General features: G+C 43.3%; 1 protein-coding gene across 1 annotated transcript; it reads left to right on the top strand.

Moving 5' to 3' along the window:
* The first annotated feature begins 14,670 nt into the window (after positions 1–14,670).
* Positions 14,671–16,320, top strand: LOC143542378 (aspartyl protease family protein 2-like). Its single transcript, XM_077034976.1, has one exon. The coding sequence runs from the start codon at positions 14,864–14,866 to the stop codon at positions 16,253–16,255; it is 1,392 nt and encodes a 463-aa protein (XP_076891091.1). The 5' UTR covers positions 14,671–14,863; the 3' UTR covers positions 16,256–16,320.
* Positions 16,321–17,612: the final 1,292 nt, after the last annotated feature.

Genomic DNA, 17,612 nt, shown 5'->3' with positions numbered 1-17,612 from the left:
TTCATCCCCTAGGTCAAATACAATTTGAACTAACCATGGGGGATGAGAAACACAAGCGAGCCGAAGTTGTCAACTTCTTGGTCTTGCCCACCACTTCTTGCCACAATATGATCTTGGGTAGGGGAACGATTGCCCAGTTCAATGCCATACCGTCGCCAGCGCACGGCGCATTGGGGTTCCCAACACCAACAGGTGTAACTTTTGTATACCGAGATCATTTGTGTGCAGTGACAAGTACTCCGCGGGAAGGGAGAATGAAACTTCCAATGGCAGACAACGCGCCAGAGGAATGGATTCTCAACCCAAAATTCCCGGAGCAAACAATCACAATTGGCGCTACGATATCAGACGACACGAGGTTGAGAATGAAAAGATTGCTCACAGCATATATGTCGGTCTTCGCGTGGCAACACTCTGATATGACTGGGGTTCCGCTAGACCTGGCGCAACATTCTCTCAACACGTTCAAGTCTGTAGAGCCAATTGCTCAAAAGAAGAGAGTCATGGGGGATGAGAAGGCGAGGGCCATGAATGAGCAGGTTGAGGATCTATTGCGCGCAAACATCATCCGCCCGATACGATACCAGACATGGGTAGCCAATCCTGTGATGGTAAAGAAAGGTAACGGGTCGTGGAGGATGTGCATTGACTTCAAGGACCTCAACAAAGCATGCCCAAAAGATTGTTACCCACTCCCAAACATCGACGCAAAGGTGGACTCCGTGGCGCCATTCAAGCTCAAATCTTTCCTGGATGCCTACAAGGGCTATCACCAGATTCAAATGGCACCACAAGACGAGGACAAGACCGCCTTCAGAACCGACAAGGGTGTTTTTTGTTACACAAAAATGCCCTTTGGTTTGAAGAATGCGGGAGCCACCTACCAAAGACTTATGGATGCTGTTTTCAACGAGCAAATTGGAAGAAACCTAGAAGTCTATGTGGATGATTTGGTGATCAAAAGCAGGGAGGAAAAACAAATGCTCAAAGACATCGAAGAAACCCTTGGGCGCCTAAAGGAAGTTAACATGAAGCTCAATCCGAGCAAATGCACTTTCGGCGTACAAGAGGGAAAATTTCTAGGTGTAATGGTCACCAAGGATGGTTTCAAGGTGAACCCTGAGAAGGTGGAGGCCATCCTTGACATGCCCTCGCCATCCACCATGAAAGAAGTCCAGAAGCTGAATGGTAGATTGGTTTCAATCAACAGGTTCCTAGCGAACCATGCAAGCAAATCTACCCCATTTGTCAACACATTGAGGAATTGCTTAAAGAAAAGCCAATTCAAATGGACTCCTGAGGCCGGGCAAGCTTTCAGTGAGATAAAAGAATGTTTGATAAATTTGCCCGCGCTCACAGCTCCACTTCCTGGTGAAACTTTGACATTGTACCTATCAGCAGGAGAGCGCGCCATCGGCGCAGTATTATTGGTGGATCGCAAGGGAATCCAAACGCCAATATACTATGTGAGTCGGGTGCTGACAGATCCTGAGACGCGCTACTCTATCATGGAAAAGTTAGTTTTGTCACTAACACACGCGTCGCGCAAGCTTCATAGATATTTCAATGGTCATCCCATTGAAGTTCTGACTGGTTACAACATCCAGCAAGTTTTGCGGCGCCCCGCGCTCTCGGGAAGGCTGACAAAGTGGGCGCTGGAATTAGGTGAGCACACGATCGCCTATAAGCCCCGTCCAGCAATAAAGGGACAAGTCTTGGCTGATTTCATTGCAGAAGTCCCCGAAGGAAAAATTGAAGAGGCTAAGCGCGAGGTAGACCCTCCGCGAGCCAATGATGAAGAAAATGTTTGGAGATTATTCACCGACGGAGCGTCAAACAACGAAGGATCCGGCGCAGGCCTCAAGCTGGTGGATCCAGAGAATCAGGAATATACTTACGCCATCAGGTTGGACTTCAAGAGCACCAACAATGAAGCTGAGTATGAAGCCTTGCTGGCTGGCCTGAGCATCGCGCACAAATTCGGAGTTAAAAAGCTAGAGGCCCATGTTGATTCATACTTGGTAGCTGCACAGGTCAATGGCCTTTATGATGCCAAGGAGAACACCATGCCTCTGTATCTAGAGCAGGCGAAAAAGCTTATTGAGCAATTTGACTGCTTCAGAATCATTCATATTCCGCGCAGTGAAAACAAATCTGCTGACGCGCTGAGCAAGATGGCATCAACCAGCTTCGATCACTTTGGCAAAGATGTCAGGGTAGAAGTAATGAGCAACCCGTCGGTGGGAGCGAAGTATGTCCTTGTAACTCATACAACCCCTTCATCATGTATAACTCCAGTAATGGAATTCTTGAAGGAGGGAAAGGTACCGGACGATCGCGCACAAGCGAGGAAGATAAGACACAAGTCGCAGAACTATGAACTGCTTGATGGTACATTATATCGACGCTCTTATCTTGGACCGCTCATGAAATGCCTAGATGCTGAGGAAGCAAGCTATGTGATCAGAGAGATACACGAAGGAATCTGTGGAATACATGCTGGCCCACGCATGGTGGTTGCCAAGGCAATGAGCGCAGGTTACTATTGGCCAGGCATGTACTTGGACGCTTTAAAAGAGATCCAAAAATGCAAAGCATGTCAGAGCTATGCGCCAAACACCATGCGGCCAAAGAACAACTTAATTCCGGTGACCTCCGCATGGCCTTTCCACAAATGGGCAATCGATATTGTGGGTCCCCTACCGCAAGCGCAAGGGCGAGTAAAATTTTTGGTAGTGGCAGTAGACTATTTTACAAAATGGGTTGAAGCCAAGCCACTAGCAAAAATCACAGCCGAAGCGATGAAGCAGTTTATCTGGAGCCACATCATATGCCGTTTTGGCTTGCCCATGGAAATTGTGAGCGATAATGGCAAACAATTCACTGACAGGAAGATATCAAACTGGCTCAAGGAATTGCGCATCAACCAAATCTTCACTTCGGTATACCACCCTCAGGGGAATGGCCAAGTGGAGCGCGCGAATCAAAGCTTGTTAAATGGGCTGAAGAAAAGGTTGGAGGGAGAATCCCATTCTTGGGTCGAAGAGCTACCTAATGTCCTGTGGGCACACAGGACATTAAGCAAAACCAGCAATGGCGAATCCCCGTTCAGCCTAACCTATGGAACGGAGGCAATGATTCCAGCAGAAATTGGATGCCCATCCCATAGAGTGCTCATGATGAGCAAGATTGATAACGAGCGCGAAAGAAGGTTGGATCTCAACTTACTTGAAGGGCGCAGAGAGGCGGCTATCATCAGTGAAGCCAAATACAAGAAAAAACTGGAAAAATATTACAACCAGCGTGTGAAAGAATGCCACTTCAAGAAAAATGATTTTGTCCTTCGAAACAATGAAGCAAGCCGCGCGATACCCCCGGGAAAAATGTCCCCCAATTGGGAGGGACCTTATCAAGTCTCGGAAGAATTGGGAAAAGGCGCATACGCTTTAAAAGATTTGAATGGAAAGAAGATCCCGCGCGCATGGAACGCGGCACAGCTTAGAAAATGTTTCATGTAAAAAATGTCAAGTTTGTAATCAAGGCTTTTTAAGCCATTATGAATAATGATACGCGCTATCTTCTCTTAATGTGGATTCTATTACCTTTTGCATACATGTTTCACACTTCCCTTTATTAATTTTGAGCAATATGACAACATTGTATTGACATCAAAACGAAATAAAAACGAAGTAAAACATACATGCGCGAGCTTCAAGCTCAAACGCGTTAACGAGTCTTAACTCTAAAACGTCAGGGCCTTAGCCCAATTCTATTACCTTTTGCATATATGTTTCACACTTCCCTTTATTAATTTTGAGCAATATGACAACATTGTATTGACATCAAAACGAAATAAAACGAAGTAAAACATACATGCGCGAGCTTCAAGCTCAAACGCGTTAACGAGTCTTAACTCTAAAACGTCAGGGCCTTAGCCCAATAATGTGAGCCTTAGCTCAAATCACTCACAAAATCCATCCTACATACTGCGCAGCCTGACCATAAAAATACCTAAACACAACTAAGGCAAAACAAATGCCAAAACATAGTTGTTAAGGTCTCAGGTCGAGGTCGCGCATGCAATTGTAATGGATATATGAGCAACACATATTGATACGTAAAGGCTAAAAAACTCATAATTCCATATAATAAATGCGCGATAACATCGCGCAAAAGAGGAATAATGAAAACGCCTAGGCACGTGTCAACATAATCAAGATATGGCAAAATCACTTACAATATGACAAGGATTAAGTATAATAATTTCCTTACAACCTTGTTCTTATTTCAACGTGCAAGCATATCTTATATTCAACAAGCAAACATGCAATATAAAGAGATGAATGGGGAATGCGCAAGATGCGAAGAAGGGAAACACAAAATTTCATTCCAAAGCATTGAAATTTACAAGTTTACAAGATGATAAGATACAAACTACAAATAAAAATAAAAAACATGAAGGGCTTCTCAAGTCTCCACGTCGACGTCAGCCTCTTCATAGTCCTCATCACCGCCCTCAGCATCTGGCGCAGCCCGCTCCTCGTCATCTCCAAACTGACCATAGTCAAGTTGTTCATCCTGAATGGAGTCTTCTATCACAATAGTGTCAGGAGCGGATCCTTTGGCCACGCCAGAGCCGCTAGCAGGAGCAGCATTACCCGCGCCATCATCGCCGCCACCAGCCCCCTCGCACTCGTCAAGTAATTTCTTTAGCGCGCCGAGATCGGGCTGGTCAGCAAGCGCGGATATCTGCAAATCATAAGGAAAAATATGAGTACAAAAAGACTTGGAAAATAAGTCAAGGTAATCTCATTAAGGTTAAAATACCTGCGCAAGGATGGGAATGGGAGTATTCAAATACTTCTCCCCCATCTGGGCCATGTCCGCGCAGGCAACGTCGCTCTGATAAGGGTACTCGGATGGGTTCTTCTTCAGCATGCCATATTCATAGCCATCCTTAAACCCTTCAGCTCGACCCACCAAGCGCGCGGCAGCGTTGCAATCCATCACAAGGGCCTGAAACTCGTCTGAGTATTTCATCGCGTAAGCGCAACGAGTCACACCCTGTGAGATTAGCCAGTGGCGATCCTGCGCGAGGGAAGCAACAGACGTCTCAAGAGCAGGAATCTGAGAGTTTAACAACTCAACAGTTTCCTTAGTCTGTTTCAGCTCCTCTTTGTCGGACGCTGCCGCCGCCAGGACTTCTTCTTTTTCCCCTCGCGCAAGCTCGAGTGCTTCCTGGCTAGACGCTGCCGTCGCCAAGGCTTCATCTTTCTCGGCCTGCGCGGCCGCCAGCTCCTTCTTCAGGCGCGCAACCTCACTCTCCAGCGATGATTTGTCAGTTATAGACTGGACAAGAGCTTGGTCACGCGCCTCCGCGTCCAGCTCCAAGTCGCGCACTCTACGCGCGTACTTGGCCGCGTCCGCCTCGGCCGCCTGCAGCTTCTCCCGCGCAGCCTGTAGCTCATGCCCGCGCTTAACGAACGCGGTGTTGGCACTTGCTCTGTTCTCACTGAGCTCTGCTTGGAGCTTCTCAGCTCTCTCTCGAGCATCAGAAAGATGCCAAGCAGATACTTTAGCCTCTTGCTTGGCTTCCGCAAGAGCATCACGTACCTTTACGTAATCATAGCGAAGCTCTTGGGAGGCAGCAAAGAAAGCCGACCCAGCAAACAGATGATCTTTGAGCAAGTCATCGCGAGCGCGGGCCTCCTGAAACCTCCTTTCAGCTGGAGGCACAGAATGAGCCCAGAAGTCCTCACACACACCCATGGACTGAAATGAGCTGTCCTCAGTAATGTTCCATCTCGGGCGGTAGATGTGATCGGCTTCCTGCAAACACAAAGTAATGATCTAAGTCATCAAAACACTAATATGAAAGTCCGCGCAGCGGAGCAAAAACGAACTTATACATGCGGGGACGAAGCAGAAAAGTCAGCGGCAGGCCCACGAGAAGACGGCGCCGCGAAACCTCGTGGCGCGGCCGCTGTCGGAGCCTTCAGCTTGAACCTCCTCATCCTCCTCTGAAACAGGCCTTTTCTCCTGAGACCTAGAATCAAAATCAGTCTCGCGAGGAGGGCTGTGCGCAGGAGGAGGTGAGGGAGGTCTCGACGCCGCCAGATCGGCGCGTAAAACGGCCTCCTGCTCCTTAGTAATCCCGATGAGGGGAGATTCGTCGCTTGCAGGAGCAGGAGCAGAGCCAACGGCGCTGGCACCGGCGCCAGGAGTGCCGCCAGCAGCTTGGACGCCAGCAATGACTCCTATGAAAAATCAACAAAAAGAAATGGTTCATGACTTGATCTAAAAGAAAAAAGTCAGAAAATAAAAGCACAATACGTACCTTGGCGCAACTCCGTTCGCGAGGCAAACATCGCCATGAAGTCCATTCTACCCTTTTTCGAGGGTAAAAGAGGGGACTTCGAAGCGACCTCCGGCGCAGCCTCGGCATCTTGTTGCGCTTGAGGTTGATCCACCAAGGTCGCCGGCTCTACAAACATTTGAGTGAGCAAAGATTCATTAGTAATTCTATCAGAATCGCGCTCACAGAACCATGAAAGATAAGCAAAGGATAAGCAAAGTATACCTGTCGAAGGCGCAACGCCGCTTCCCTTTTCCACCGCGCGAAGGGAGGAGGTAGTAGTACCATACCTCGTGTGGACAGGAGGTCTGCCCACTTTTTGAGGCAGGGAAGACAAGGAAAACTTGGGGGGAAATTCCTGGGTTTTCTCAAATCCCCTCGCCTGAGTAGGAGGATCCTGAGCAACAGGGGCAACATCTTTCTTCTGTTTCTTACTGGCCCCTGCGCCAGTTTTCCCCTTAGCTTTACGCTTTAGTTGGGGCGCCTCCTCCTCCTCCTCCTCTTCCGCGAGCTCCAGCTCGTAGTTCTCAAGCGCGTCTACAATACGTGCAACAGAAGTGTTAGCCAAATTTGGTATTATAAAGGAAAATGCATAAGTACAAAGGCTTACCAGGCGCATCGCTGTCGAAGAGAAATCCCAGATCAACAGGGATGAACAAGTCATCGAAGCGATCGGGGAAGCCAACCTCCCCAGCGCCCAGCGCGACGGAGCCACCCTCCATTTGCTCATCATAGGCGGCGTGGACATACTCCTTGCTGACTGCACAAAACAAGTCAAATGATATCAGCAAAAAGAATTCTATTCGCGCAGAAGTAATGCAATGAGATTAACTTACACAAGCCGTCAACTTGGATAACGGGCTCAGTCGCGCTGTCAGCCCACCTCCTGCTCATACCAACCCCCACCAGCGCCTCCTCGCAAATTTTCTTGGCGGGGATGGTTCGGCAGTCAACTTTTTCACCCAGGCGCCAGTGGGGTTCTTGAAGACACCCACATCCGCAGGCGCAGAAGAGATCGCGCGCATGGTCATGCGGATGGGGATCACACCAGCCCTGATATAAAAAAACCTCTCAGACCAGTCATGAAGGCTCTTGAATGAAACAGTGCAGCACTTGACCTTCTGACTGCGAGGAATAAATGAGAACCAAGAATCTTGGATATTGGGCTTATAAAAAAATTGAAAGCGACGAGGGGTGGGCTCCTCGCGCTGAGATTTGCACATGAACTCAAAGTGAGTCATGCGCACGAGTCCAAACGGATGGACTTGGGATATATGAATCCCATAAAACCTAAGCACCGCACCCACAAACCTTGTCATCGGGAGACGAAGGTTGCAGTGGGTGAAAAAATGGCAGTAAAGGGATATATAGCCGGTAGGCGGGTCCGCCGCCGTTTGCCCGGCCCCAGGCAACATGCAGCCAAACTCAGGGAGAAAACCCTGAGAGGCGATAAGGCTGTCAAAATCGGACTGCCTAAGTTTGCAGGGGATCTCATCCCACTTCTTCACGGCCTTGGTCCTCCCTACCTCCTCCGATGAGGCCTCAGCAGCCTTCTTCCCCTTGCCGGTCTTCTTCAATGTAGACATTACTAACGATTTAACACGGCAATGGATGGGGGAGATTGTGTTGTCTGAGCTATCAGACATACAACTGTGAAAACGGACAAAGGATGCTTCTGAAGAACAGAGATCTGGAAGCAGAACAAAGGCAATCGGAATAGAATGAAAGAAAGAAAAGAGCTCTGAATAATAAACAAGAAGGTGAAGGATAAAAAACTCTAAGGGCTGGCTTTTATAGGCCCAGGAGAGAGAAATATTGGTGCTGATCGGACTTCACGCGCCCCCACTCGCAGGTGTAAGCCAACGCGAGCGCGACACGTGTCCCTGACACTGTGTGAGGGGACACGAAAAGAAACTCTACAGCTGCTGCCAGAATTCACGCGCCACCACTCGCAGGAACGGACCAACGCGAGCGCGACACGTGTCCCTGACACTATGTGAGGGGACACGAAAGGCAACTGTAGCACCTCGAGCACACGAAAGGTCTGACACGTCTCCATCACTGACGCATGTTAGCAACAACCAACCACGTACAGGGACGATTCGTTTTCAACCAAAAGGATAGAATTTCGCGCAACGATGAATAATAAGAAGAAAAAGACAAACCCCTACTAAAAGAGCAAACTACTAAGTCTAATATCTATCTTACCTCGCTCGCGCGAGACAAGACACACATTAGACTGGGGGGGCTTGAAGAGGTATGTACCCGCCTCAACACCGAACGACGCGGGTCAACCCACAAGATATGGACAAGAAGCTTGAAATCAAGACACTATGAAGGCACAAAGCCAAAACCTACGCGCATGGCGCATATCACATATGCTCACGCATATCACATATGCTCATGCATCACATGCTCAGGCATCATATGCTCAGGCACCACAGATGCTCAGGCATCACATCACATGCTCAGGCATCATATGCTCAGGCACCACAGATGCTCAGGCATCACATATGCTCACGCATATCACATATGCGCATGGCGCATCCGCGCGTGGCGCATATCACATCTGCGCATGAAACATCTGCGTGTGAGAATAAAGAGAAGACCTCGCGCATCCTCAGGATAGGCGCGTATCACACATGCACATAATCAACCTCGTCCTTATCCAAATCAGGATTAGGGCAACCTTGATTGTGCACGTCAGACAACCTTCCAGAAGGTATCTTTTTAAGGAATAAGAATATGCTGATGTTGACAGCTGCCAATGAAAGGTGGACAACTTAGCAAAACCCATGTGCTATCACGTGATTATAACCAATGAAAAAGCACCAGGTGTCTCAAAGGACACGTGGCGCAAAGCAACTGGAAGAGGCCAACAAAGCCCTAATTGGGTCTGAGCCCAATCATTGGAAACCCTAGCACTATAAATACCACATCAACTCCACAAGGAGAGATCATCAAATAAGATCCAATTACACACAATTACACAGTATTCAGCTATATCAAGCAATACACTCCAAATTCCTTACTCTCATATTATTATCTTCTCCTACAAACACTTATTCTCACACCGGAGGGTTACCCCAAAGAGGACCCCTCTGTCCCTTTCTGAGGGGTAAGTTTACGGTGCTGTTCATTTTGTAGGTGGAAGAACCCAGATCCAAGAGAACCATCGGTGAAATATCATAATCACACCCGAGGAAAGTAGATCGTCTACCAGTGAGTCGATCCACGTTTCTTCAGTTATCACTAGTGATATTAGACAAATGTGTTGTGGTTTAACAAAATAGTGCATAGCGCTCTGTCATGTCATAGCCACATTTGTGGTGAGTTTTAATTAACAGATTTTTTAACAAGTCGTTATGGTTTAAAAAATTAAAAAAGTGTGATTGGTTGGTTTGGGGTGGACCCCACCTCAATGAATCCTTTATCAGCATTAATGGATTGGCGCTCCCTACTTTGATGCCCCTGTTAATTCTCGCGATGTGGTGTAATAACACTCTAAAGTCCTACGTGGACAAGAGTGTTAGCCCACAACGCATGGTCTTAAGCCTTGTTAAACTGGTTAAATTATTATAGTGTCATGTCATGAGTCTATCACACCAATGTTATTACTAAGACTTGATTTGAACACCTAATAATTTGGAAAGCGAGTCTTATCGCTCATGTACAAGAACTAGACTTTTTCTCCACTCCATAAATTGAAAACCATTAATATTGGGTCTAATTCTTGTTGTGTGTCATCATCAATGTTATTAAGACTATATAAAGTGGTCTAATTCTTGTCGATTGGTGTGACCAATGTTATTTAGACTAGATTTGAACTGTATCCCCTGGTTTTGTGTTTCGACCAATGTTGGGTAAAAAGATAAATTTTGAGAATATATATGTTATTTTTATTAAGATTTAACTTTGGACTAAAAGAGTGTTTAGTTACCAATTTATCTCAAGAGATGTTGGTGTTATATTACTTAATTTATATCTAAATCTTATACTCTCACACTCACAAGGACTATGGTCTTTTTCTAAATTAACCAATCTAAATATGTTCATGATATTCTTGGTTGAATAGTTGGACTGGTTAATTTACTAGACTCGAAACCCGTCACCGACTCGCCCTCTTTTTTTTCCCTCTTGCGGTGAACAATAGCCTCCAAGAAAACTCATCGAAACGACATCATTCGCACACATCCATATTCCCTCGTTCTCCTTTGTTAATTCAGTCCACAAACTAGCCCAATCTTTCAGGGGTGTTAAGGCCACAGAAATTAAAAACAAACAATTGTTTAATCCATGTTGGTTCATTTAGCTTTAGCAAATTCAGTTGTTGTTAATTGCTTGTACTTTACTTATATTGATGAATTCTGCTAGACATCAAAATCACATGATGGTATGTATAATATAAAATTAAAATTACAAACAACTTCATTCAAGATGTTTAATTAGCATACGTGACATATTTAATTGTTTTACAAGGATTGATAAATTAACTATGAGATCCTATGAAATTATCGAGCATGGATGATGGTAATGGTCTCATCATCGACGGAGCTAATACCACCACTTGCTGATGAGGATGCTAAGTCTGTACCATAATTCAATTGTCTTTAGATAATTCAAATTTTTTTGACCCGTGTCACAAATCAAATCTCATATGATTAAAGTAAAACACGAATGTTTCATACAAGAAATGTACAAGGTATGAATCACAAAACTAGACACGAGTCATTAAGTGGTGTAACCTTAAATCAAACGAACAACTAGGACTGAAGGTGATTCAAAAATGTTATGATATACAGTAAGCATTGTGATATGAGATGAAAGATGATAACTTTTAGGGTGCTGACTACATATATCCTTTTCTTTTAAGGCTGCACGCCATGGGCGTTGTTGTAGGCTTTTTTGGGGCGTTATTGGAAGGGAACACCGCAGGTGGGCGTTATTGGAGCGGCGGTAAAGGGGGTGGGGTGGGGTGGGGGCGTCATGACAACCGACGCCTAAGGGGAAAGTGGTGGTTGGGCCACGTGTTTTTTTTCTCTCTCCCTCTAATACACACACATACATATATATATAACGAAGCGTTAAAGAGGCTTTAAACCACAACGGGACGTTACATAGAGGGGTTTCGATGCCTAGTTTCTTACGTGGCTATAACGTGGAGGGACTTTAAGCCCCGCCATAATGAAGAGCCTAATAGATCACAACGTGATACATGAGATTAGACTGTCAAGCCCATGAGAAGTCTAGTCTAGCCCATATGCGCAACACTAGCTTCCAGGCCCCTCACTGACTTTAACTTTAGCTTATATTTAGACTGAGGGGTGTGGGGGCTTCAAAGGGGGCGCTAGAGCCCCTCTGCTCACGCCCCCAGACGCTAATACCACACCAACAGGGGCGCTAGAGGGGCGCTAGAGAGGCGCTTTGGATAGCCGTGAGCATGGTAGCGGGAGAAGATAGAGAGGAGGGCACAATTTTTGAGGGTTTTTCACCCGTTGGAGTGTTTGACCAGCCGAAAAAAACAAAAAAAATATATTTTCTATATAAACTATACTCCATTTCACCCATTTTTATACCAAAACTTCACACCATCACCCAAAATCAATTCATCTTCTCAACTTTTTTTTAAAAAAAATGGCTGTAAATTGGTTCCCAAACCTTGATTCAGATTATCTTGACGACGATTCATTGAACACGTTTATGGGTTTCTCACCGCACCAACCGATGTTTTATTCGGAGCCGCAAGAATCATCCGGCTTCGACATGAGTTGGTTGAACATTTGTGGGCGAGGCGACCCGATGATCTTGTATTAGATTAGTGTTATTATTAAGTATTATTGTTTGTTTAATTTTTAGTATATTTTTTTTTGTAATTTGAATTTTAGATATTAATGTGTTTTTTTATTAATGTGTGTTTTTTTAATAATTTATGTGTTTTATTAATAATATGTTGTTTGAATATATTTATAAAAAAAATAAAAAAAAAATTTCACTGGAGCCCCTGCTGGAGCCCCTCCACACCAGAGGCTCCAACACCCCCCTTATCCAGTTTCTCTCTCTGCCACACGCCATAATATTATTGGTTCTTGGCTCTGCTGGAGCCCCCACTGGAGCCCCCACACCCCTTAGTCTTAGCCCAAATATGTCTCTGCCAGTCTGCCCTTTGCGGCTTTGCCTCTTTCTAATGACTATATACAAAAAATAAATCCTTTTGTTATTTGCAGCCGAAACATACATACATTTGAACAACCTATATAAATCTTTTTGTTAATATGAAGTTGCGTAAGTTATCAATTTTGTTTAATCAAAATCCAGATTATATACATATTGTAAAAAACAAATATCTAGTTAAATGGTTATTTGATGGTATTTGACGATTAAATGTATTTAACTGGTCATGAATATTAGTATTTTGTAAACTTTTCTTATTTGTAAATATTGTATTACTTGAGGTTGAACTATTGAAGCGCAATACTGTTAACACCATTTTATGAATTTTTTTTTTATTTTAAATGATATATTTAAGGGCATTTAGCTAAAATGATTTTGTTAGAAGACTTTTTGAAACCTCTGTACCATTTGCATAATGTGAGTCATGTTCTCTTTCTTGGGATCTATAACTTTTTATATTAGGCTGAGGGGTGTGGGGGGCTTTAACGGGGGCGCGAGTGGGGGCTCCAGCCAATAATATTGTGACGTGTGGCAGAGAGAGAAACTGGATAAGATGGGTGTTGGAGCCCCCGCTGGAGCCCCTGGCCCTGGTGTGGAGGGGCTCCAGCAGGGGCTCCAGCGGATTTTTTTTTATTTTTTTATAAATATATTCAAAAAACGTATTATTAAAAAAACTCATAAATTATTAAAAAAAACACACATTAAAAAAAAACACATTAATATCTAAAAATAAAAAAAAAAATTAAAGTACTAAAAAAACATTATTCTTATTCTTCGGCTTGGTCTTCTTCGATCAACCTCTTTCGGATACGTTCCTTTTGCTTTTCCATCAGCATTTGATCGACCGGATTTAGGTTACTGAAGTCTCTTGTAAGGAAGTCCAAATCCCGTAGCATCACCGTGTGATTCTTGTGTCTCCGGAACAACAAAGTTAGGAGACGGTTGTATGTTGGATGGTTGAAAGCCGGATGTTTCTTGCGACCCCGAAAAAAACATCGATTGGTCTGTGACGACCATAAATCGTCGTAACTATAACCTGAATCTAGGTTTGGGTATCAATTTCCAGACATGTTTTTAAAAAAAAGTTTGGAAGATGGGTTGATTTTGGGTTTTTTTTTGAAGTTGTGGTAATTGTTTTATGTGATTTGGGTGTGGTAATTGTTTTATGTGATCTTGGGTTTATATATAGGAAGAACACTTTTTTTTTATTAAATTAAAGAGCCCAACGGCTCATTTCTCATGTCCCAACGGCTCTTTCACGTCTCCCAATTTCCCTTTACGCCTACAGGTCCCGCGAACCACCTTGCGCCTGCTTTGAATTCCGTGCTCGCGCCCCTCTCGCGCCCCGGTGGTGTGGTGCTCGCGCCTGGGGGCGCGAGCGGAGGGGCTCTCGCGCCCCCGCTGAAGCCCCACACCCCTTAGCCTTAGTGATTTTCTTTTATGTCTATCATAATGTTATCATTATTTTAGATGGGTAAGCTTATATTATATATTTATATGTCATGTTAGAAATTATTTTAAATTAAAGAGTATTATTGTTTAGGGCCATTTACATATTTCATATGTAAAAATCCCTATTATTTATTTAAAATTTGACATCCCATATATTCTCATGTGAAAACCTATTATTATTATTATTATTATTATAATAATAATAATAATAATAATAATAATAATAATAATAAACAAAACTAAACACAAATTAGGTTTCTTGTATTTTACTAAGACCATCCCCATTTACAACTGAACTCAAACAAATTTTTCATCAAATTATATAATTGTGCCTAATTTTTTTTCTATTATTATTATTTTATTTAAAAACATATAAGTTATCTACTTTAAATATAAACTTACAAAAAAAGCCAATGTTTGTTTTATATAATTTTACATAAAAATGTATTTTTTGTAAGAACTTGGTTTTAAAATAAAACAATACCGAATTGTTAAAAATACGTTAAAGTAAACAAAACTATGTTACATGTTACTTAAATATCACATATTACAATTTACAAAAAAAATTTGTAGATGAAAGAATAAATATTTAGAAAAACAAATTAGTTATTTAAAAAAACAAGAAAAAGTAAAAGTAATCAACACTAAAGTAATGATATAGTGACAAATTGACAACCGTCAAACTTTATCCAACAAAATAATAAAAAAATCACCCAACCTTTGTTCTTTGTACCCACTCTTTCGGTGGGATAAATTGACTTTCCATTTTTATTTTTTAATTTCCACCGCCCAAACCCTAACAAATACACCCATCCAGTAAACTAAATCGATAACAACAACAACAATAATCATCATCATCCACACCGTCGCCGCTGCCGGAATCCAATGGCGGCCGTCGTCTTCTTGATGCTTCTACTCCTCATTCATTCCACCAATTCTCTTCAGTACCAAACACTAACCCCAAATTGTTACACTCTCCCTAAACCAAATCCAAACACTCTCGATTCACAAGATTCTTTTAATTTAAATGACTTATCAAAAGAATCATTAGAATATGAGAACACTCTTGTTCTGGATTTACAACATGTGGACGCCTTATCGGTTCCTACGGCATCCGCTGAGGCGTTATTTAAACAACGCCTTGTTAGGGACTCCACACGGGTGAGCACCTTGTTAAGTTATGCAAACCGGACAAAAGCCGACTTTAGTAGTTCGGTTATATCCGGACTTGCACAAGGTTCGGGTGAGTACTTCACCCGAATCGGTATAGGCACACCGCCTAGATATGCTTATATGGTTTTAGACACTGGAAGTGATGTTGTCTGGATCCAGTGCTCACCCTGCAAAACATGCTATACCCAGTCTGATCCGATATTTAATCCGAGGCGATCGAAGACGTTTCGAGGCGTTCCGTGTGGAGCGCCTCTTTGTAAGCGTCTCGATTCGCCTGGATGCGATAAGAATAAGTGTATGTACCAAGTCTCGTACGGAGACGGGTCGTTCACCGTTGGTGAGTTTTCGACCGAAACGCTCACGTTTCGGAGGACGAAAGTTAATAATGTCGCGTTTGGGTGCGGCCACGATAACGAGGGGTTATTCGTTGGCGCCGCCGGGTTATTAGGGTTGGGTCGGGGCAAGTTGTCGTTCCCGAACCAAGCGGGTCGGCAATTCGGGTCGAAATTTTCGTACTGTCTCGTCGACAGGTCGATGTCGTCAAAACCATCGTCGTTGGTGTTTGGGAACGCGGCTGTTTCACGTGTCGCTCGTTTCACGCCTTTACTTAAAAACCCGAAACTAGACTCTTTTTATTATGTTGGACTTGTGGGAGTGTCGGTAGGAGGCGTGCTAGTGCCTGGGATATCGAGCTCATTGTTCAAGCTCGATAACTCGGGTAATGGGGGTGTGATTATTGACTCGGGGACCTCGGTTACGCGTTTGACTCGACCGGCGTACGTGGCTTTGCGAAATGCGTTTTTGTCCGGGGCGTCTCACTTGAAGAGAGGGCCGAATTTTTCGCTTTTCGATGCGTGTTTTGATCTGTCCGGGCAGACAGAAGTGAAGGTACCCACAGTGGTAATGCATTTCACAGGCGCGGATGTATCGTTGCCGGCGTCTAATTACTTGATTCCGGTGGATAGCAATGGGAGTTTTTGTTTGGCATTTGCAGGAACCACAAGTGGGTTGTCTATCATTGGGAATATCCAGCAACAAGGGTTCCGGGTTGTTTATGATTTGTCGGGTGCGCGGGTCGGGTTTGCTCCAAATGGATGTGCTTAGGGCTAGCCTTAGTTGTTTGTTTTCCTATGTATTTGTTGTGTGTTGGTGTAGCTCTTTCTTTCTGGTAAACTAAACTTATTATTATTGTTATTGGATTTGGATCAAATTCACATAAAATTAACCTCTTAATTGTGATAATGAGGTAGAGTAATTAGAGCAATTAACGTGTTACTCTACTTGTATAAATAATCTTACTTGATTCTCACAATTTGAACGTTAATTTATGTATTACTTTCCTCTTATTTTTATATGATAAAGTGATTATAGAAATAATATAAATGTTAACTAGGAACTTAATAAGATTTGATTAGAGGAAAAGATAGGCGTAACAAGCAGAGCCCAAACCCATGTGACAACGACCAAAGTTCCCTAGTACATGTGACTGAGACACCATTATAGTTAATGTCTCCACTGTCACACATTAAACATTTATTCCTCATTAAAAAACACAAAAAAAAATAAAAAATGGTTACATCATGTGCTGAATTATTTTTATTCATGTAGATGCTGAAGTATTATTTATGGGCAAGTATAAGTGGTATTTTAGTTACAAATTTGAGATAAAAGATTAGGAATCATTAATTACAATGGGATTAGGAAATCTTGTTTAATAAACAGGGTACTTAGGTTGCAACTGGATCATTGTATACTCAAATTTCAGAAGTTACCGAGTGCTATGCACTTCAAGTCTAGGATCTGAATAAGATCTAAAAACGGGTTATGTATTCATGAACAATCTGTTACATTCATATGATACGTTTTGGAACATGATCATGTTTTATTCATATGCAGATTTTGTGAACCCTTAGCAAGTCAAGACATGATAAAGGTTTGAGAAAGTTGTTTTCTATTTTTATTAGACTATGTGTAGTGGACGATAATTGGTGGTTTTTTGGGCGACAAGGGGCCTCAACACTGCCTCACCAAACGATATTCAGGCAATAAGTGAGGTGGGGGGTCGATATAGATTTGTCTCCGGGATGTGTTATGAAAATAATAATAAAAAATAAAAAAGGGGTAACAAAGGGCTACAACACCACTACACCCTTAAAATAAAAATCGGACCTCTGCTTATGTGACGTCACGTGTCGGAAATCCCTCCCATTCTGTAGCCCTCCACTACGCATAACCTAAACATAGATTGTTGAGGTATTGATTGGATATGTTCAGTTACCAACTGTAATGATGAAAGTTCTTTCTGATAATGGTAGTGATTTAAGTCTACAATACTGGGATTGCTTGGAACATAAGATTTTGAAAGAAGAATTTTGTTTTTACCTTTTTTTCTCTTGTATAAAGAATAAAAGAATTCAATTGAATTGTCTGATCACCGCGAGGTCTTTGATTGAGGATGATA

This window comes from Bidens hawaiensis, unplaced genomic scaffold, assembly GCF_021521415.1.
Source record: "Bidens hawaiensis isolate Kalapana, Puna unplaced genomic scaffold, B.hawaiensis_p1.1 tig00012834_1, whole genome shotgun sequence".
Classification (NCBI taxonomy): domain Eukaryota; kingdom Viridiplantae; phylum Streptophyta; class Magnoliopsida; order Asterales; family Asteraceae; genus Bidens; species Bidens hawaiensis.
The sequence above is the reverse complement of the archived record's forward strand: the minus strand, read 5'-3'. Positions and strand labels throughout refer to the sequence as shown.

Bases quoted from the DNA above. Each gene is read 5' to 3' on its own strand.
- LOC143542378 (XM_077034976.1), top strand. From the start codon at position 14,864: ATGGCGGCCGTCGTCTTCTTGATGCTTCTACTCCTCATTCATTCCACC.